This window comes from Ascaphus truei, chromosome 1, assembly GCF_040206685.1.
Source record: "Ascaphus truei isolate aAscTru1 chromosome 1, aAscTru1.hap1, whole genome shotgun sequence".
NCBI lineage: Eukaryota > Metazoa > Chordata > Amphibia > Anura > Ascaphidae > Ascaphus > Ascaphus truei.
In genome coordinates this window covers 489,363,172-489,384,837 of record NC_134483.1, presented here as the reverse complement: position 1 = coordinate 489,384,837, position 21,666 = coordinate 489,363,172, and the positions used below count along the sequence as shown (strand labels likewise).

Here is a 21,666-nt window from a genome sequence, read left to right as displayed (position 1 = left end):
TGATCAGAAGGTCGGTGCATAGCAAGGGCAAGAGCGATTAGGACAATTAGACATTCAGCCGCGGCCGTTTCACCGCCCAGGACATTCGCCCACCGCAGGTAATCCTATAAACCTTAACCCCTTGAACCTAACCCCTACCTCAGGGGCGAAACGGCATGTGGCCAACTATGCCTATTGCGGACATAACAGGAGGGCGTGCGGAGAGGAACTTCTGGATCATCATAACGGCTGAACCAAGTGCAGTACACAATATACCCTCTTTCTCCTCTCACTGCTGAACGCTCTGGATAATTGCTTTGGGTATATTGGGAGACATTTTGTTTGCTCGGATAGTCTACTCATTACGAACTTCAGTTGACTGTTACTCTCATTTGGGTTTTGCGTTTGTTATTTACACAGGGTGTAGGGAAGTAACTCTGGTCATTTGGACCTCTGGGAACGGGCTTTAAGAAGGGGACATTGCCCCCCTATATTTCCCTGTTCTTCCTGTCCCACCCATTCTTCCCACCCCTCCCCTTTGTGGTTTCCATGGTCCTCCCATCCCTTTCCCTGTGTTATCTCCTTTTTCCATTCACTGCGAGTTTTTTTTTTGCCTTATTGATTTTGTACTCGTGCGTGTTGCATGATCCAAGTTGTGTACTTTTTGCTTCATTTGATATATTCATTTATTACATTTTCTTTGGCATATCCTCTATCCAATCTTTTTTATTTCTATTCATCAGTGCTGGAAACTCCCCCCTCTTTTTCCTACTCATGTAATATATGTTCAGTACTGTTGTGAAGGTTACAATCCTCCCTCTCCTTTCAGACGGCAAGCGGTCCATGCTAGCGTATGAGCACCAAACTGGACAAGACGAGCGCAGCTACCTAGATTTCCTCTCTTATGGTGTACTACATAATAAAGGCTGTGAGGCAAACTGGGGCTGGGAGTACTGTATACCACAACTGCTAGGAGCTGACAAGTTGGTGTTATTATACATAGAACTAGCAGGGCTGTACCCTGCAAAAGGATCATTCACTGAAACATTGCAAGCTTTTCAAATATGATGCAATGTAGGACTGAATCTTTAACTGCACATGAACCCTATTAACGTACCGCATACGTCATAAGAAGTGGCACCCAAGAGGCCCTTATAATGTCCGCTGAAGGGGCGGACCGTTCCTCTGCACTTCTGGTCCAGCAGCTGGAACCCAAAAGCGATTAACAGTGGTCATGTGATCCATCAGTGTTGGAGCTACATTCAGCTCCAGTGATCACTGCGACCATCCAATAGAAAGCCTCAATATCATGTCCTGAGGGCACTGTGGCTTTCATATTGTTTGCCACAAGGAAGAACTCAGGTCCAGGGCATGCAAATCTTAAGCCTTTCACTGCCTCAGGAACAAAAAAAAAAGATAAGGCAGTGCACTGCCAAAAGGAACAGAAGGAGGCTCACGGCGTGCAGCATCAAAATGGTATTTATTCCATGTTAAGTGGATCAAAGGTCCCCCCTTAGGTCACGCGTTGGTGGACCCCTGTTGTGACCTAAGGGGGGACCTTTAATCCACTTAACATGGAATAAACACCTTTTTGATGCTGCATGCCGTGAGCCTCCTTCTCTTCCTTTTGGCAGTGCACTGCCTTATCTTTTACCTGTTCCTGCTACTACCTGGGAGATTGCACGCCTAGAACATACCTGTGGTTGGACACTCCAGGAGAATATAAGTGATACTTATGGGTCGCAATACCCTTTATTTCTCCTTTATTATGGGACTCTGGTCTGTACTATTCATATATGGTGCCGCTGGCATTAGCTACGAGTCCCCTAACCCTATTAGGGCTATGCTATGATAAATCCTTATATGGAAGGAGTTTATACCAACTGCAGTTCCTTATTACAAAACAGGACTTGTTTTTTCTGATGCGCTGGCTTTCTATATACTTTCACTGCCTCAGGGCCCAAAGTAAAAAAGAAATGACAAAGAGAAAGAAGAAAAAAAAGGGACATTACGCTGCTACCATTTTTAGCTTCTCACAGCCTCGAGCACCTGTAAAAACCACACGTCTTGCCAAGCGATACGTACAATCAGCTCTCTGTATTTCTTTTTCAAGGACTGGTGTCGTTCCCGCAGCTGGTTGGCCATGAGCCGGAACTGGTCTCTTTCCTGCTGACATGTGTCCAGCTCCTTGGAAAGGATCAGCAACGCTTCCTTCTTGCTGTCGAGTTTCCTCTTGCACACGAGAAACTGAAAAAGGCAGAAGGAAAGATTTTCTAGCCCCTGCGCAATCAAAATCGCACAACTACTCTACCGCCCAATGGGCTGTGGGATCTGCTCGGCACCATACTACACACAGGCTTTTGCATATCATATTATTTAGGCCAGGGGTGGGCAAGCTCCAGTTCTCAAGGGCCACCAACAGGTCAGGTTTTAAGGATATCCCTGTTTCAGCACAGATGGCTCAAACAGTCTCTCGCTGAAGCAGAGATATCCTTAAAACCTAACCTGTTGGTGGCCCTTGAGGACTGGAGTTGGCTACCTCTGACTGAAGACTGTACACTCTCCAGGGAAGGACTTCCCTTTGCTTGTGTTGGTTCTAATTCCCAGCATTCTGTGCTGTTTTTTTTGTTTTGTTGTAAAGTGCTGGCATTATATAAAAAATAAACCTATCAGTCGTGGAACATTAATGACTACTTAAGGCAGCTATACCCAGAATAGTAAGGCTGCTATCACTACCAGAGACTCCCCAAACTGCCTCCAGTTTAAGTAATTTCAAGAGTCCAGCGATCTCACATTTTTATCTTGTCTGCAACTGTTACACACGCCCACAAGCCTATATTATTTCTAACTGTCCATGAAATGTCTAAATTGAATGTATAACCACTGTTCATTTAATGAAACCATGTTTTGTCATCGTGTGCCCAGGACATACTTGAAAACTAGCGGTAACTCTCAATGCATTATTTACTGGTAAAACATTGTATAAATAAGGGAACTCATATCTTGCCCTGCTGAGCATGTCCTGCTCTTAAACATTTTATTTCTCTTTTAGTGTTAAAAATCAAAAAGTTTTCCACTATTGTATTCTACTTTGCTTATGTATGGATCTGAAACTCAGGCCTTGCTGTATTCTATATACCACAAAGCAGCTAGTTAGGCAGTTTTTGACGACAATCCCTCAAGACTTTAAAGCCCCGAAAGGTTGCTTCTACATATACAATTACCCTCTAAATACCACGACAATTCAGAAGTTTCAGGCAACACAAAGCAGTAAGAATAATTCTAGGTACAGTATTACCCGTAGAGACAGGAAAAAGAACGAATGGATCTGAGACCAAACACAAGTCTGTGATATCATCACAAGGGGGAAGAAATTAAATTAGCAGAGGGCCGGACACTACGCAAGAAGAAACGACCATCGTTGGACAAAGATGGTACTCAACTGGATTCCAAGAGAGGTTAAAAGACCATGACGACGACCAAAAGCAAGATGGGAGGATGAAATCATAAAATGTAGAGGAGAGGCTTCCAACCGCAGTACCTGGAAGATCATTGGGGAGGCCTTCATCCAGCAGTGGATCGGCAAGGGCTGAAGGAGGATGATGATGACGATTATGATGATGACACATACAATATAAAATGTATACTTTTTGTTTATCATTGCTAAGGGGTCGATCTGCAGTTGTGCAGTTACTGTTGGTGCTGCAAACCATATCAAATTCTGTAATTGTACTGTAAACATAATATATTTTATATTTATCTGACATGCAACATAAGCAAATATAGGTTTCCATGATACACTCTAATGCAGGGGTGAGCATCTCCAGTCCTCAAAGCCACCAACAGGTTCGGGTTTCAGGGTATCCCTGCTTCAGCACATGTGGCTCAATCAGTGGCTCAGCCTGTGCTGCAGCAGGGATGTCCTTAAAACCTGACCTGTTGGTGGCCCTTGAGGACTGGAGTTGCCCACCCCTGATCTAATGTCATTGGGGAAAAAAAAGGTTAAAAAATGAAAATAAAGGAAAAAAGGCAGCTGATGACAATACTCGATCAGAGTATTTTAGTAGTGGTGTTTTGATTGTGTCATTGTTATCCTTTCAGGTCTGGGTTCTTTAACTCTTTCACTATCAGATAGGCCTGCACTAAAGGGGTTAACCACTGCCAGAGAGGATTATAGCATACCCCAGAGCGATCTCTTCCTTTACTGTCACACATACATTGCAGAGCAATACATTGTTAGCCTCTTGCATGAATAAAGTGAATCCAGTGCTCAAACAATCAAATGTCCCATGTAGTAGATAAACAATCCAAGTGTTTGAAAAAATGCCTCCCTTTAATATATAAATCCAATATAAAGTGCCTGGAGAATGGTGCCTAGTGTCTCCCGTGGGTTAGACACACAAAGCCTAGTTGACACTAATAAATCTTATTTACGCACATATGGCATATATGCGGAATAAAGTAATAGGAACAGAGTAACTCATTTCGTCCTGGAGGAGGTCTCTTGCAGTAAAGATTGAAGTGATTTTGGCCGCTTTGAAGTATATTTATACATTTCAAGAAGGGAGAAGCCTTGTGATTCAAGCAGCAAAACCCCTTGCACTACATTCTTACTTTAGTTATAGGATTGAAGTAGGGGGTCTGCGCAGCAGAACTGTGTTACTTTCAGCTCTAGGGACCCCCTGCTTCCCGAGATACTGACCTCTGAAGGGGGTGCCGGTATCTCTGCAGGCAGGGATCTTGTGGGCCTAATGAAATGGTGGCTTAAATGTCCCGCTGGCCAATAAGAAGCTGTGACATCATCCCTCGTGGCTTCCTAATGGCACGCGTGACTGGGACATTTTAAACTCCACAGAGATACCAGCAACCCCTACGGAGGTAAGTATCTCTGGAAGCAGGGGGTCCTCTGAGCTGAAATTATCAGCTTCTTTTTGAATAGCACCACAACGCCGCCATGTTGGGGAGGCTCGCGCATGCGCAGGGACACCTGCGCAGAAACGCAAGAGAGCCCGGCGGCCATTAAGGAGCTTTGCGCATGCGCAGAAGGTAGCGCAAGCAGAGGCCAGTACAGGAAAGGTTCCCAGGGGAACTTCAACCCCCAACAGCCATTGGGGTTGCAGATCACTTGGGCACGAACAGCCAATAAGGCTGCAGCAATCCCCTGCTCACCAAGAAGATACATTTCGCGGGCAAAAAACACACTAGTCAGTCGGAGCTGGGACAAGGAAGGGATAGGTTGTGTGTGCAGGGGTCTGTGGCTCCTGCACTAGGCCAGAAACACCCCATTAGGCCCCGACTCCCCTCAGCTTGTGGTTGCTGCAGGGACAGGCCCATAGATAGGGACACTGCCCAGTATTACTAGAGTAAGGGACATAGACAGGACATGGCGGTCTCCTGTTCACAGGTTATCTGGGACCAAACACATGCAACAAATAAACACTGCATACGGTGGTACAATCCATGTGGGACCCACCCACCGTTGAGGCGGAGGCTGCGAGGTTATCGTCACTGGATCCGTGGATCCCATCAGCATCACTGCACGCCCGGGTGTGGACACACCCGGCAGGTACCTTTATCCAGCAAGTGCACCAACTCAACACTTTAGTGGGGGCAGCGCTGTCTCACATTTGGGTGGGTTGGGTCTTGGGGACACTGGGCCTCAGCACCTTGGGGACGGTATAACCTACGGGGTGTGTACACGTTTTTTGGAACACGGTGAGGGGTTACGGCCGTGCGAGGCCTGGTGGGTAGCTGTAACCATTATTATCGCTATAGTAAACTTGTTCTGCATGACCCAGTGTGTACTCTTTATTATGTGTCCTGTAATGGGGTTATTCTACATATAGAATCCCGTATAGGTGGAGGCGCTACCGAGCACCGATCCAGGTGCGCCCCAGGTTCCCAGCAGCTGAGGCTCAGGACTCTTGTGAGCCACAGGTATTGCACCACACTTATGCTGCAGCTACACATCTCCCAAGGGGGTGGGGGAAAGTGTGTTATTTTTTTATTTTCGATATTAAATGACTCATACTTATCAACTTGGGAATGAGCTATAGAAATGAGTAGATAATATGGTTATTCTCAATACATTGGGTCACTGTTTGGCAATGTGACAATTTACTTTTTTTCCAGTGCTAAAATAAAAAGCAGAATAACCTTTTAGCATGTAATTGGTGGTGGTGTAATTGCCATTTTGTCATGTATACTAATATATATATATATATATATATATATATATATATATATATATATATATATATATATATAATTAATTAGAGAGCCCTCCAGCATGGAGGTGTTGACTCAATTAATACCTTTTTTTAGTGCAATTAAAAAGATGTAGATGAGTTGAATAACCAAGGGACAAGCACAGGCCCCTTGAACTGTGTGATTATACCTAGCACACCCAGTGCTGCAGCCCCTGTCACTGCGATTTCCTGCTGCTGCAGTAGGCGCATCATCGCCTGTTCCTCACCTCCCAGTCCCGGCCATCATCTGCATCTCCTCCTCCGCTTCTCATGTTGCCGCTGTTGGTGGTCAGCTTTTGGTCTCTGGATCCCCCCTGCACCCTGCTCTGCCTCCCTTGTGCTCGCGCAGGCGTTCTGACGACCTGCGGACGTTCTAGAACCGGGTTGGTGCATTCGCTAGGCTCAGAAGCCAATCCCCTGCACCGCAGCGACGCCGCAGCGAGCAGGCAAGGCAGCGCGAAGGGGTTAATCCGGAGTCACGGAGGATTCCTCTCACGTAGTTATCGCGTCACTGGGTGGCTGCACTGCACTAGGCTAGGCTAGGGGCATTATTTCATCTTATTTATTGTTAATTATTATGTTGTATGCACACAGATTGCAGCAATAAAACAAGAAAAAAGTAGTGTATATATATATATATATATATATATATATATATATATATATATATATATATATATATATATATATATATATATATATATACACCCTATTATATCTATCTATTCATACATACCAATATAAAAAGAAATGACACTCTTCATATTTATTTATTTATTTATTTTAAGTTATGGTGGAGGAAAATCACATGCTGTGCTTAAAAGCTGTGTTAACAGCGAGCTTTAGCTGATAAGGGTTCCATGTAAACATGGATTTCAGGCAAAAGGTGACACGGTGTGCTCATTTGCATGTCATTTCCCAGAATCTCTTGCCGCAGTGGAAGCACTGTATGCTGGGTGATAATGATGAAAGGCAGGGTTGCAGACCTGTTTAAGGCTGAGTCCATGGTGCCTCAGCCCGTGCGGAGGCGCGCTGAGGCTGAGGGAAAGCGGGTGCTTTCCCTGGCCTTAGTTCGCGCGCCGTCCGTGGGCGTGTCGGGGGGCGGGCCAGTGACGTCACGGAGCTGGTTCGCCCTCATTGGGCGAACCGCTCACATAACCGGCCCTGCGCTCCCGTGAACGCTCAAACTAAAAATTTGATAAGACCTACGCTTCCGCACGCTTGCGGAAGCTGCTCTCATTGCGGCTGCAGGGGCTCACTGCCGAGCGTAAGCGCGCCTCAGCACGGGCGCTGACCATGCCCGAGGCCTAAGGCTACGCTTATAGTGCCGGCAACGGTGACGTCAGGCTACGGTCGCTGGAAAAATCAAATTAAGATGAGTTCCAGCGATCGCGACCAACCGCGGCAATGCATTTGTTTTGACGCGACGACGCGTCGCTGTCCCTGCCACTATAAGCCGGCGACGCGACGGTAAGGTCAGGCTGCGGTTGCTGGAAAGCCTAAGGGCTGTGCGCGCGCGGCATTTATAGTTGGCTGAGGTTAGTCAGCCATTCTATAATAGGCCCGTGCGCACGGCAATGTGCGTGGAACCGGCCACGGGGGAAGATGAGGAAAATAATGAATTTGCGCCGCTACCGCCGCTGAAATGTAGGTATGTGTGTATATGTGTATGTATGTATGTGTGTGTGTGTGTGTGTGTGTGTGTATGTACATGTATGTACAATTAATAAATAATTTATTAACGTATTTATTTATTTCAAACGTATTTATAACATACACACACACATATACAGTACATACACACACACATATACAGTACATACACACAGTACCTCACTCTCTCACAGCATCCACACAAAAAGCGTGCGGCAAGTGCACGCGCGTTTGCACAGGTGCGCACGGCCGCACGCACTATAGAACGGCCCTAAGACGTGAATGTGCTCACAAGTGATCTTTTTATTTTATATATATATATACATATACACACACACATAATTTATCTTTACATTTATAAAGGTATAAATAGACAAATATATATATATAATGAAGAGTTAGTTAGGTATGGAGATTAGCACTCACGGTTTTGTAGCAGGAGGCAGATGCTTGTCCCATAAGGAGTATGTAGACAAATGGAGACCAGGGGATCCTGATAGCCAAAAAGAGACAGCACACTGCAGGTATGGTATCAAAAAAGTGTATTCAGTAACACAAGGCCGCCAACGTTTCGGTCCTCCCAACGGGACCTTCCTCAGGGCACTGCCCTGAGGAAGGTCCCGTTGGGAGGACCGAAACGTTGGCGGCCTTGTGTTACTGAATACACTTTTTTGATACCATACCTGCAGTGTGCTGTCTCTTTTTGGCTATCAGGATCCCCTGGTCTCCATTTGTCTATATAATGAAGAGAAATTATACGTGTGTCATTTATTTTTATATTTATATAGGTATGTATGAATAGATAGATATAATAGGGTAAGCAAGGGTTATTGCATTCCTCAGTTTGCTTGAAATCTGGTAATCACTTTGATGTGTTCATAGGAAATTCTCTTTATGATTTATAATTGTTACATATTAGCTTATACCATATTTGGTCACCATAACTTTGTGCCAAGGACATACTTGAAAATGAGAGGTATCTCAATATATTTGTCACGGGAGAACAGGACTCTTTCATGGGATCAAGCTCAAGACAGGACACAGAGGTCAAATGAACATATCTTTATTCTGGACACACAAAAACTGAATGACACATGGTCCGGGTGGGCCAGTGGTTTAGAAGAAGGTCCCCTGGGAGTATGCACTCAATATCACTCGGAAGGGAAGGGATGGTAAGTGTGCTTGAATGCGTAAATAGGTTAGAGAATTCACACTAAGAACAATACATAGTACTGTATAATGGTATAAATTGTAAATCTTTTATTGTATCAAAATAATTCAAATACAGGGCTTTAAAATATGTCCTAGATGCAACAGCAGTGCTGCTCGATATAGCTACTACTGGATATGTAGTGCAATAATCACCTCCAGTAAGACGACTATATATAGAAGTACACTGGAGATAAGGGTAATTGAACCCTAAGGTATACGGGGTGAACCAGGTTTGAGCCTACTAAGAGGAAGGGAGTTTATAGAACAGCTCCCCCTCCCACGACCACGCTACAATTGAATCTATATTAAGTCCAGATACACCATGGTAATAACGGCTACAGTATGCATTAGTTACTCCGACAACGGCACAAATAGAATTGGGACATAAGGACTCCCAGGTGTAGAGACCGTGGTTAGAACGGTTCTGGCAAAACCGAATAGACACAACCGTGGTGGTAACGGTTACACTGGACCGAGATTAATGGTTCCTAGTATATACAGTACTCGAACAAGTACAGAAGACACCAGATGTATTAGGTGGTCTCCTAAGTACTACCTGTGTGAATAGAAACACTGGTTAATTTCCAGAAATCTGTCCGGTACTATCCCTGGTATTAAACCGTATGGGTCTACTGTTAGAGGGAATGGGAGCAATGATTGTGCTTGCTATTGATCAGGCACTGTCCCTGCGCAGGTCCTGGAAATAAATAGAGGCAGTAATTAGTGTCAAGAATATATTAGGTATTCTCTCTGATGATATACCACATGGGTCACTAGTTTTAGGTCAGGGGAACAATAATTATGCCAGATGTTAGTCAGGCACTGTCCCCATACAAGTCCTATGCTACTAGTGTATACAGATTGTACTAGAGTAAAAAATAAACATCTGATACAGTACTTATGTCAAATTACAGTAGAAAGGTGGGATAAATCCCAAAAAGCGGCGCTCCAGCGAATGAGATACAGCAATGTTGTTATATGTAGATATTCAAGGTATGGAGATAACTATTGCAATAATTGTAGTATTGGACCCAGTGCATTAGCAGTAGTATATAGTCAATAGTTGTCTTATAGTGAGGGACTGTTTAATGCCTATTGGCACCTCACAAGACAAAAAAACCTCTTACCTGCTGCACTGTAGTGGTCTACAAGTCCCTCTTGAATCCATGTATAGGGAATTACAATACTCACTGGTTGCTCACTCCATGGTGCGTGCGTCACGCAGAGTAGATACAGGAGAGCTTAAAATCCAAAGATTTGTAGCGGAGCACAGCTGAGGAATGGGGCCAGCACCAGCAGTAGAGAGGTTAAAAATATATTTATTTAAAGCATGGTTTTAACACAGAGGGGAGACAAAACAAACTCTGACGCGTTTCAGGCTATGCAGCCCTTTGTCAAAGAGTACAATCGCGTCTCACGCTCCCGCAGCTATGAAGGGGATTCCCCGCCTACATTACCCAGTGGTGCCGCGCGGTTTTGGCGCGAACACCATCGTGCATAGCTATGGGTTGAATTCAACTTCCAATCAGACTACTGATGCGGAAGGTGCGTCTGGGAAGAGGGGAGGAACCAGGGAGTCCCGTTCAGCTGCGAGAGTGGAAGAAATGACAGGGGATAAGACACAACAATAAAATAAACAGAGCAAAAAACATATAACATAACTATTACAATTATATGCGCAATTGATTCGTAGCATGGATGTGGACAAGTAATATATTACTATTACCTCATGAATTAGATGTAGTATCAAAACATTCACTATGGTCTGATCTTGTGTCATACAGAATATATTGTATAGATTTATCCCTTATATCATATACTATAAAAAGTAATGTGAACAATAATTTTTAGGTAATAATCTATATATATGACAGTTTACATTGTTCTAAGGCTATGATCTTCCTAATTTCCAGCATTTGTGCAGAATAATAATCAGCTTTAGAAAGAAACCTAGATGAAGGAAATATATGTTATAAAGAATAGGTTAGGAGGAAAAAAAGGGGGGGGAGGGGGGGAAGAAGGGGGGGGTGGGTGGGAGTGGTGGGGGTTGGGGACGGAGGGGGAGGGGGGGGGGGGGTTAGTGGACGAGGGGGGGGGGGGGGGGGAAGGTGGGAAGGGAGGGAAGGAGGGGGGAAGGGAAAGAATCAAGGATATAATGTGAAGAGGATCACAAACATTGATTTAACACATTTTTTATAATAAATGCTCATACAAAAATGTACATAAATTATCAATTTAAGAAATGTTTGAGTTCCCAATCCTGGTTCATGCCCCTGGGTGCCAATGTCCCAAGGGCATAAATCCAGAACATTTCCCTGCGATTTAACAAGGCTTCTCTGTCACCTCCCCTAATATGGGCCTGGATGTATTCAAGGGCACTGAAAGAAAATGATGCTAATGTTCCTAATTGACATTGATTAAAGTGTCGAGCCACAGGAAACCTTTCATCTCGTTTTTTGATGCTCCTAATGTGTTCATTAATTCGAACTTTTAGCGGTCTAATGGTACGACCTACATAGCCACTGCCGCAAGGACAACTGAGCAAATACACCACAAAGTTAGTGTTACATGTTAAAAATGTATCAATACGATAGATTTGGTTAGTATAAACATTCCTGAAAGATTTTCGCTGGAGCGCCGCTTTTTGGGATTTATCCCACCTTTCTACTGTGATTTAATACAAGCAGCTGCTCGCCTATGAGAGACACTTAAGGAATAATAAATAAATATACCTTTGGGGCCAGCATACACCGCATGGTGACTGGATAGTCACAGCATTTATACACAGATTTTAATATTGGTGACACAGGGGAGACATCTTGTATTATGGATGAGGACGCACAGGACTCAGATGTGTCCAACACAATGAACAGTACTTTTGTCCAGATATGTGCAGATAACTCTGCTAGGAAACGCAGAGCAGCATACCTATTTGATAATACCATACAGGATATATGCGAAGACAAGGCTGATCTTGATTTTTATTTTAATAAATTGGAAAAAACACTTCTCACTAACATTAGACTATGGTGGGATATCACTACGCTGGATAACTATATAATAACTAAAAGGATACCAAGGGGACTCCGCGTCAAAAAAACGCCTTCATTTGGTTTCCCCTCCAAAGATTTTGAACATGAATGGACCAGCGTTCTGAATGAATGTTCCTTTAAATTGTTGGACCTAATTATCAAAACAAAGGTTCAGGAACGGATCGGTGTGAAAAAAGACATCAAAGATCTGCAACAAAGATTGAATAAATTTAAAGAAATGAAGGGTTTTGAGACCATGGATGAGAGGCTTTCTAACAATGTGGAAAAGGCCGAAAAAGAGATCATGGCTAAAAAACAGCAAAAATTCGACAGAGATCGGGTCGATTATGAAAGGAACCAGGTATATGTGTGGCAACGCTTACCACCAACCAGAACATCTACACGCCAGGGACCCCCCTACAAGAAGCCACAGCCTCAAAAGGAACATTCAAAAAGATCAACATCCAAAAGATCAATCCTGAAGAAATCTCCCGAAACGTCTAGCATCTCAGATATCTCGGATGGGGAAACACGCCAGCAAACAGTGTCATTCTCGACGGATGATGATACAGACAGATGCCGGGACAGTACCGATTATGAATCTAGACAACAAAAACATCAAGGAGAAGCGTCAACGTCCTATGAATTAAGAAGTAATAAATCTTCAAAAAACTATTCAAAAGGACAAGGCGCTCGCCAAAAAGATGTGGCAATAAAGAAAAGAAAGATCGACTCCTAACACATATTGATAATGTCTTGAACATATCGGGGATAACAATACCAGAAGGAGAACTAGCAGTTCTGAACAAAGGCTTGAATTTTGCCATTATGAATGATTTCGATTTGTTCAGCACGGTTATAGATCTCCAGCGCTTTGTTAGAAAACTCTCATTAAAAAAGTTCTTCTCATCCAAGGAGGCCATGATACCTGAGTCTCCTCTTTCATATGCTGGGGATAATTTTGATCCCCACCATGTGATAGATGACACTCGGGAAGATAGACTCTCTTTTAGAGAATATGGGGCACTTCAAGATCTAACAGACCTTATTGGTGAAGAAGAGGTTGCAGATTGCATAGATAGGGAAGAACAACTATCATTTCTTACAGGTACTAAACACACCACATTTAAGAATAAATCAGTCTTTTGTCCCAATTTCACCAAAGGTCCTCATCTTGAGACATTCGAAAAGTTGGTCGAGAGGGACCTACAGACATTAGCCAAAGGCTACTCATTTACCACCCCATCCTTCAATAATATGACCAAAGAGGAACACGTACATTTATCTGCACTCAAGAATAGATCAGACATAGTCATCAAGAGTGCAGATAAAGGGGGGGCGGTGGTCATTTTGCATTCAGATGTATACCATTCGGAAGCCACAAGACAACTCAGTGATACCACAGCATATTGTAAATTGGACAGGGATCCTACACAAGCGTTTCTAGTGGAAATTCGTGATCTTTTGGACCTGGGTAGGGAGATAGGAGTTCTAACTAAACAAGAAGCAGAGTACTTATACAATCCTTTTCCCAGCGTGCCTATTTTTCACCATCTCCCAAAGATCCATAAATCTATGAGTAGCCCTCCAGGCAGACCCATCATCTCTAGCATTGGATCTTTGGGAGATGGTTTATCTAGGTACGTTGATTACTTCCTGCAGAGGTTGGTAAAAGAGCTTCCCTCATATTTGAGGGACTCTTCAGATTTGCTTCTAGATATTCAGAACATCAAATGGCTTAACACGTATATGTGGGTCACACTGGATGTGACCTCACTATATACCATAATTGATCACACTCTGGGCACCAAGGCTATCAGTCACTTTCTTAATCACTCAAATTTAAATGTAGCACAGAGCACCTTTTTATTAGATTCGGTGATGTTTTTATTACAGCACAATTATTTTATGTTTGATAAACAATATTATTTACAGTCACAGGGCACAGCAATGGGCACGTCATTTGCACCCTCTTATGCAAACCTCTTTATGGGATTCTGGGAAAATACACATATTTTTGGTGATAATAATATCTTTAGACAAAATATCATTTTCTACCGTAGATTTATTGATGATTTAATATTCATTTGGAATGGTGACACAGACACATTACACTTGTTTTTTGAATATCTGGGAGCAAATACTTATAATCTGAAATTCTCTCATGTATACCACGATACGAAAATTAATTATCTTGACTTACACCTATACATAGATATTGATCAAACCATACAGACCAATGTCTACAGGAAGGTTAACTCACGGAATTCCCTACTCAGGTCCAACAGCGCCCATCCTGGACCCCTTATCCGGGGTATTCCTAAGGGACAATTCCTTAGATTGAGGAGGATTTGTTCTACGGAACAATCTTTCCTCACTCAGTCTGAGGAACTAAAACAAAGGTTCCTGAATCGAGGCTATAGAGAGAAAGACCTGGAGAGTGCATTTGATAATGCACTAAAAATGGATAGAGACGAACTCCTAAATAAAACTAGAAAAAACAATAAGAGAAAGAAAGGAGAAATCTTTGTTCAGAAAGATTCAACCAACCAGCTGCCACTTTTCATAACAACATACTCGAAACAGGCAGAACAAATTAGGTTTATCCTACAAAAACATTGGTCCATTTTAAAACTGGACAGGGATCTAGAATGTCTTGCTAAATCTAATCCTAAAATGGTATTTAAAAAGGCCAAAACCATTGGGAATCATGTGTCTCCCAGTCTTTTTTGTTCCACCAAAAATAGCACCAACAAACTACCAAAAGGTTTTTTTAAATGTGGAAACTGTAATACATGTAAATACGCTAAAGAACAAAAATCTTTCAGGAATGTTTATACTAACCAAATCTATCGTATTGATACATTTTTAACATGTAACACTAACTTTGTGGTGTATTTGCTCAGTTGTCCTTGCGGCAGTGGCTATGTAGGTCGTACCATTAGACCGCTAAAAGTTCGAATTAATGAACACATTAGGAGCATCAAAAAACGAGATGAAAGGTTTCCTGTGGCCCGACACTTTAATCAATGTCAATTAGGAACATTAGCATCATTTTCTTTCAGTGCCCTTGAATACATCCAGGCCCATATTAGGGGAGGTGACAGAGAAGCCTTGTTAAATCGCAGGGAAATGTTCTGGATTTATGCCCTTGGGACATTGGCACCCAGGGGCATGAACCAGGATTGGGAACTCAAACATTTCTTAAATTGATAATTTATGTACATTTTTGTATGAGCATTTATTATAAAAAATGTGTTAAATCAATGTTTGTGATCCTCTTCACATTATATCCTTGATTCTTTCCCTTCCCCCCTCCTTCCCTCCCTTCCCACCTTCCCCCCCCCCCCCCCCCTCGTCCACTAACCCCCCCCCCCCCCCTCCCCCTCCGTCCCCAACCCCCACCACTCCCACCCACCCCCCCCCCTTCTTCCCCCCCTCCCCCCCCTTTTTTTCCTCCTAACCTATTCTTTATAACATATATTTCCTTCATCTAGGTTTCTTTCTAAAGCTGATTATTATTCTGCACAAATGCTGGAAATTAGGAAGATCATAGCCTTAGAACAATGTAAACTGTCATATATATAGATTATTACCTAAAAATTATTGTTCACATTACTTTTTATAGTATATGATATAAGGGATAAATCTATACAATATATTCTGTATGACACAAGATCAGACCATAGTGAATGTTTTGATACTACATCTAATTCATGAGGTAATAGTAATATATTACTTGTCCACATCCATGCTACGAATCAATTGCGCATATAATTGTAATAGTTATGTTATATGTTTTTTGCTCTGTTTATTTTATTGTTGTGTCTTATCCCCTGTCATTTCTTCCACTCTCGCAGCTGAACGGGACTCCCTGGTTCCTCCCCTCTTCCCAGACGCACCTTCCGCATCAGTAGTCTGATTGGAAGTTGAATTCAACCCATAGCTATGCACGATGGTGTTCGCGCCAAAACCGCGCGGCACCACTGGGTAATGTAGGCGGGGAATCCCCTTCATAGCTGCGGGAGTGTGAGACGCGATTGTACTCTTTGACAAAGGGCTGCATAGCCTGAAACGCGTCAGAGTTTGTTTTGTCTCCCCTCTGTGTTAAAACCATGCTTTAAATAAATATATTTTTAACCTCTCTACTGCTGGTGCTGGCCCCATTCCTTAGCTGTGCTCCGCTACAAATCTTTGGATTTTAAGCTCTTATGTCAAATTAGCAGCAATACATACTCTTTCTTCCGTGGGACAGCAATGCATTAGTTAACCCCTGGTCACAGGGGAATATCTTCAGCATTGATAACTATGTACAATAGAGGGTTCCACGCACCGTGAGGCAAGTGAGTCTGGTATGACTCAGTATTATGTATAATACACCTGATTGCTGCTATATTATAGTGCTCAGGTTCTGTTCATCTAATGCAGTTGTTCAGACTGTCTGTGCAGCGTGAGTGGAACCTAAAAGTCGTGGTTGGTGTACTAAAGCAGCAATGGTGTGCCTGTGAGGACAGACATGCGTCCCGGCGGCCGTTTCACGGAGGCGCGCTTTTTCAAGGGATACTCTTTGCCTAGCATAGGCAACCCCCCAGTCAGATCAGGCATGGATGCCCTGAGGGGATGACCTGGCGGTCATGCAATCCACAGCGCAAGGGAGGCAGGGAGGGGGCAAGTCAGTCGCAGGTCGGGCCATCGTGGTGGGCTCCCCATGGCTTCTCATGGTGAAGGCTCCAAGGTCATGGGAACAATGGGTCCAATTTCTGTCGCTAAAATCTCTGGGGTTTCTGCATGGGCAATCCCTCAGATCTGGCAGCAGGATACTGGCGCGCTCAAGGCCACCTCTTGGTCTGCATAGCGGCAGACAAATCTGCCCAGATAGCAACCCAGCAAAATATCCACATCAAGTCCTGGGAGTATCCCAACACCCCTCGCCCCCCGCTCCCCAATCGAGATGCACACGGACAATTTGCAGGGTTCTCCATCTACTAATTGGACCGGATCCTCGCTCCGGGGAAAAGATGCTTCTGACCATATCAGGTCGAACCAGAGTTACAGAGGCTCCGGTACTCATCCACTTGGTAGTCTTCTTGGTCCCAATCATCACTAGGCACAGGCACAATTGCCTGGTTTCAGAGGGCTCCTGGCAGATTGGGCGATCTGATGGTGCGGCTGTACCCCTTGGGGGCCGGAGCTGGAGTCATCAGAGGGGCGATCCGGATCACCAGGTACTGCTCCCACATCGGAGGTAGCCCCATGCAGGCCATTCGATGGAGTGCTGGGAACGTGACCCAGATAGGGGGAGCTGCCTGTGGCACAGTAGGGCAATCCTTCCATTGGTGACCCGACCGATTGTAGCCATAGCATCGATGCTGTGAGCTAAATTTAGCAGGCTGGGATGGGAAGCTGGGACCCGCTGGAGCACTCCTCCAGGAGGGAGCATCATATCTCCATGCTGCTGCGGGCTGAAGGGCTCTGATGGGGACTACACCAGTCGGCAGGGGTCAGTCCGCCATAAAATCCTCTGCCCTCTTGCCAACTTATCAAGCCAGATCGAGCTCAGAAGCCACGATCCATTTTCTCACCTCATGGATGCAGTACAGCAAGTATTGCTCTTTTAGGAGTACATCCAAGAAGCCCTTAAGGTGTCCACCACACGACGAAGCATGGCTAGTTCCTTGGTAAAGGAAGAGTACCGGGATGTCATCATCTGGTTCAGGTCATCTGCCATCTACGATGACTGCTGGAGGTGATGAGGTGAGCTCTATAGGGTAACCGGAGTGTCTGTGATTCGTTGACTGTGGTCTTAAGGATTGAGACTCACTCAGTCCAAATTACCTTTGAGTAGTTCAGCCCTGAGCCTAGCAATTCCACTGTTATGCCACCAGAAAAGCCTGTCATGGGAGACCAGGATGCTTTCACGGGATCAAGCACTAGAGAGGACACAGAGATCAAATAAACATATATTTATTCTGACCGTAGCGAGCAGACACAACACAATATCACCAACAGAGCTATACTTAATCCAATTCCTAGGTGCCCGGCGTCACAGAACTGGCTTACCCAGTGCAGAGTCCACTACTGTGGGGGATCAGGAACTCCAGGCAGCATTGGCTGAAAGTCGCAGCAGTGCAACTTTAAATGTCCCACTTAGAATAGGAGGCAGACTCAGTTTCGCATACCTCTCGCACAACCTCAGAGTACACTGCTTAGTACATCAACACACAAGCTTCAGCAAGGTCTGTGGAGCAGAGATCGGCTGCCCCATTCGTAGACTTCCCGCCTCCATAGGAAAACAGGGCGATAACCAATCACAGCTCAGAGGCTGTGTGTTGGGCCAATCACAGCGAGAGGGCTTGCTTATGTTGGCCAATCCTGGTTGGGGGGGGGTGATGGGGGGCTGAGGTAAGGAGAGCGGGTATTACAAAGCAGCCAATAAGAACAGTGCCTACCTGCCATGTTCTCAATGCTGACTTAGTCTGGGGCAGACAAAGGCTCCCAGATATGAAGCCTGCCCATCCCCCCCTCTCCTTTGTCATCAACCCCCTCGTGGAACCAGCTAAATCCGGATCTCTGTGTGTGTAGGCTGGGTAAGCATATTACCAGCCTAGCTTGCCCAGGGAACACGGAAACACACAGTTACACAAGAACAGCAAATAAAGGTTTACACATATACATTCACCTAATATATTTGGCCACATGAGCCACAATAGGATGTATTGTGGCTTCCCCTTTATTATAAGAGCCTCATCATATCATCATAGTATTACTTCATGGCAAAACATTTTATAAACACAAAAATAAATAATACGGTAAATGCAGGAGGCAGGAAAGAAATAAGAAATATATCGACATGCCTAAATGCTTACAGCCTTTGTTGAGGGGTGCCTCTACGGGACAACGTTTCGGGCCACCAAGAACTCTTCTTGTATCTGACGTGTTTGTTTTCTTATATCCTTACACAAGGGGGCTGGAACCTAGGGGTGTGAGGGGAAGGGGGCTGGAACCTAGGGGTGCGAGGGGAAAGGTGCTGCAGCCCCTCCCCTGGGTTTATACATTTTTACATTACGATAATATGTGTTTGTTACTTATTTTGTATGTGCAGCACTCCCACCAATAAATAGTTCCTGCACTCCTGTCCTTATCCTACCTTCCACCTCTTCCACCAGTCTCCACTAGCATCCTTGTCACTCAGAACCCAACGATGAGTATGCCAGCTACAAGTCACCTACTGAGCAGCGCAGAACAGCAACAGCCCCAACCTCTGTCCTTCACCATACCTGGAGTTTCTACTCCCCCCACTCTCACTTTTATACTACAAGCTGCTTGGTGCAGGGACTAACTGTGATATCGATATGTGTCAATGTTGTAATATGTTTGTGTATAAACCATTTTATCTTTCACACCATTGTGCTGTGGACTGGAGTATGTTGACGATTTACAAATAATTGATGATGAGAATAATAATAATGTTACATTTGTAGACACCTAGAAATCTGTCTGACTCTGCATATCTATGCCTGATGTTTGATAAAAAGTGGTCTTATTTTCTAACACCTTTGACATTGTCATTGCAAACCTGCCTCATTCAGGGGTCTCTATGGTGGGCATAGATGCGTTGGCAGTACACTTTGGCATGTATTCTGTATTTATTAAGCTATATATTTATCTGCATGGCAGTATTAAAGTGAGTTCAGTCTGGGTGCTCGGGTCATTTTTTACCAGGCTTACATTTCTGATTAATTAAATCAACTTTGTTTGATTTAAAGCTCTGAAAAACATCTCCATATGTTACTGTGACACAAGCCTTGTCTACATTGTTGTCACTATATAAATAAAAATATATGTCAACATATTGGGTTGATATGCTGCTTCCCTGTGTCATGGAAGTCTTGGGCTCCATTCATTTGAAAGGAGTTCTGAGCTAACCCGACATGTAACTGCTGTGTTTTGTCAGCCCCACCCTCTGGAATGCTAATGCCCTGGAGGACAAAAGGAATCTGAAATCACAGCTGCATTCATTCTGAGCCCCTTCAGTCTACATCTACGTCGCCCCAAAGGCGGGCAGCCTTTGGTGCAGCCGAAGAGTGTGAGCCATTTGCTGCCATTAGCTGATGTCTGTTGATGTTAAAATTGCTGTATTTTAATCTGAAACTCACCAGCCCTTTTATCCCCTGCACCCAATTTTTCAACTCTATTTGTCCATGAAATATCTTTGAATTGACTGCATAACTCTGTTCTTTTAATGTAACCATGTATTGTTATAACTCTGTTCCCAGGACATACTTGAAAACGAGAGGTAGCTCTCAATGTATTTCTTCCTGGTAAACCATTTTATAAATAAATAAATAAAATGTAGAAGATCTCTAAATGATAATACTGAATATTGGGGGAAATTACCTGCATTTTAAAAATATGTCTGTGTTGAGGAGATCTTTGTAACTGATTGGATGCATTGCACAATTATATTATTTTACCCTAAGAGGGGCCTATATACAATGCTAATGAACACAAATTATTATGTGCCTTGCTTCACACTATTCACAGTTCTAAAACGTCATTGTTTATTATACAATGATTCCAGCCCATATAATCTCATTTACATGAGAAAGGCTGCACGTGGTGAATATCCACAAATTCTAGCAGTAGTTAAGTGAAGAAGCTCATAGTCTATGCTCTGCAGGATATGCTTGTTAGCAGTGGTATTAGGATAGCTGCTACTTGCTTTGTTATGGAATGCTCTGGCTTAGACTTTGTGAACAATTACTGTGTTCTGACTTTGTGAACAATTACTAGATGTTTTGTTTTTGGTGTGTGCAGGTCTTTCAATTATAGGGAGATGAATAGATACTGTAGTTGAAGATAACTAGAAAAATGAAAGAATTTGCTCGATATACCGGTAGTCTCCTTCCAACAGTGAGTCAGACAACCTAAACTGCACCTGTAGATCCGTGGTTGAGGTGTATAATTTTGTGCCACATCATGGATAATAACTTAAGCTTCCAAAACTTGTTTCATGTGGGCATAGAAATCCACTTGAAATATTAGACTTTTCATGACATGAGCTATTCATTGATCTGTTTAAGTCAACACACACCGAAGTAAAGGAAAATACTGATTTTAGATCCATCAGTATGGAACTTTTAGTGATTTAATCTTTCAGTTTTTCATATAGGTTCATTTTGTACATGTATATAACGTCCCAATATACAGTCCATGGCTAATTCCACATGTTTCTGTAAAATGATTATCTGCACACACAGAAACAGCAACAGTCAGTCTCATAATCATGATCAGATTCTATTTTAACTTTTTTTTTTTAATTTCTCTCTCTCCCCTCCTCCACCCCTCACCCCCTCTTCCCCTCTCCCCGTCTCCCCCTCTCCCCCCCAACCAACTCCCCCTCTCCTTTCTCTCCCCCTCCCCCTCTCTCTGCTTGCTAACCAGGATCCGGTTGGGAGTGGTGACTGAGGTGAAAATGAATGGGTGGAGTTACAGTGCCTTCTTCCACTGATCTTACTGTAGCTTTAGGCAGTATGAATGTA

The 21,666-nt window shown here is 43.7% G+C and overlaps 1 protein-coding gene across 4 annotated transcripts in view; it reads right to left on the bottom strand.

The window, feature by feature from the left end:
- Positions 1-21,666, bottom strand: part of CCDC149 (coiled-coil domain containing 149) — a 94,071-nt gene that overhangs the window by 67,196 nt on the left and 5,209 nt on the right. For 2 of the 4 annotated variants that reach the window (XM_075568474.1, XM_075568489.1), the window contains exons 1-2: positions 6,455-6,597; positions 2,065-2,226 (exon numbers count right to left, since the gene is read on the bottom strand). In XM_075568474.1, the coding sequence (XP_075424589.1) occupies positions 2,065-2,226; positions 6,455-6,499 (207 nt within the window). In that variant the 5' untranslated portion in view covers positions 6,500-6,597. Of the gene's footprint in view, positions 1-2,064; positions 2,227-6,454; positions 6,598-21,666 lie in introns of those variants that run through there. The other 2 variants (XM_075568465.1, XM_075568481.1) reach the window with 1 other exon arrangement.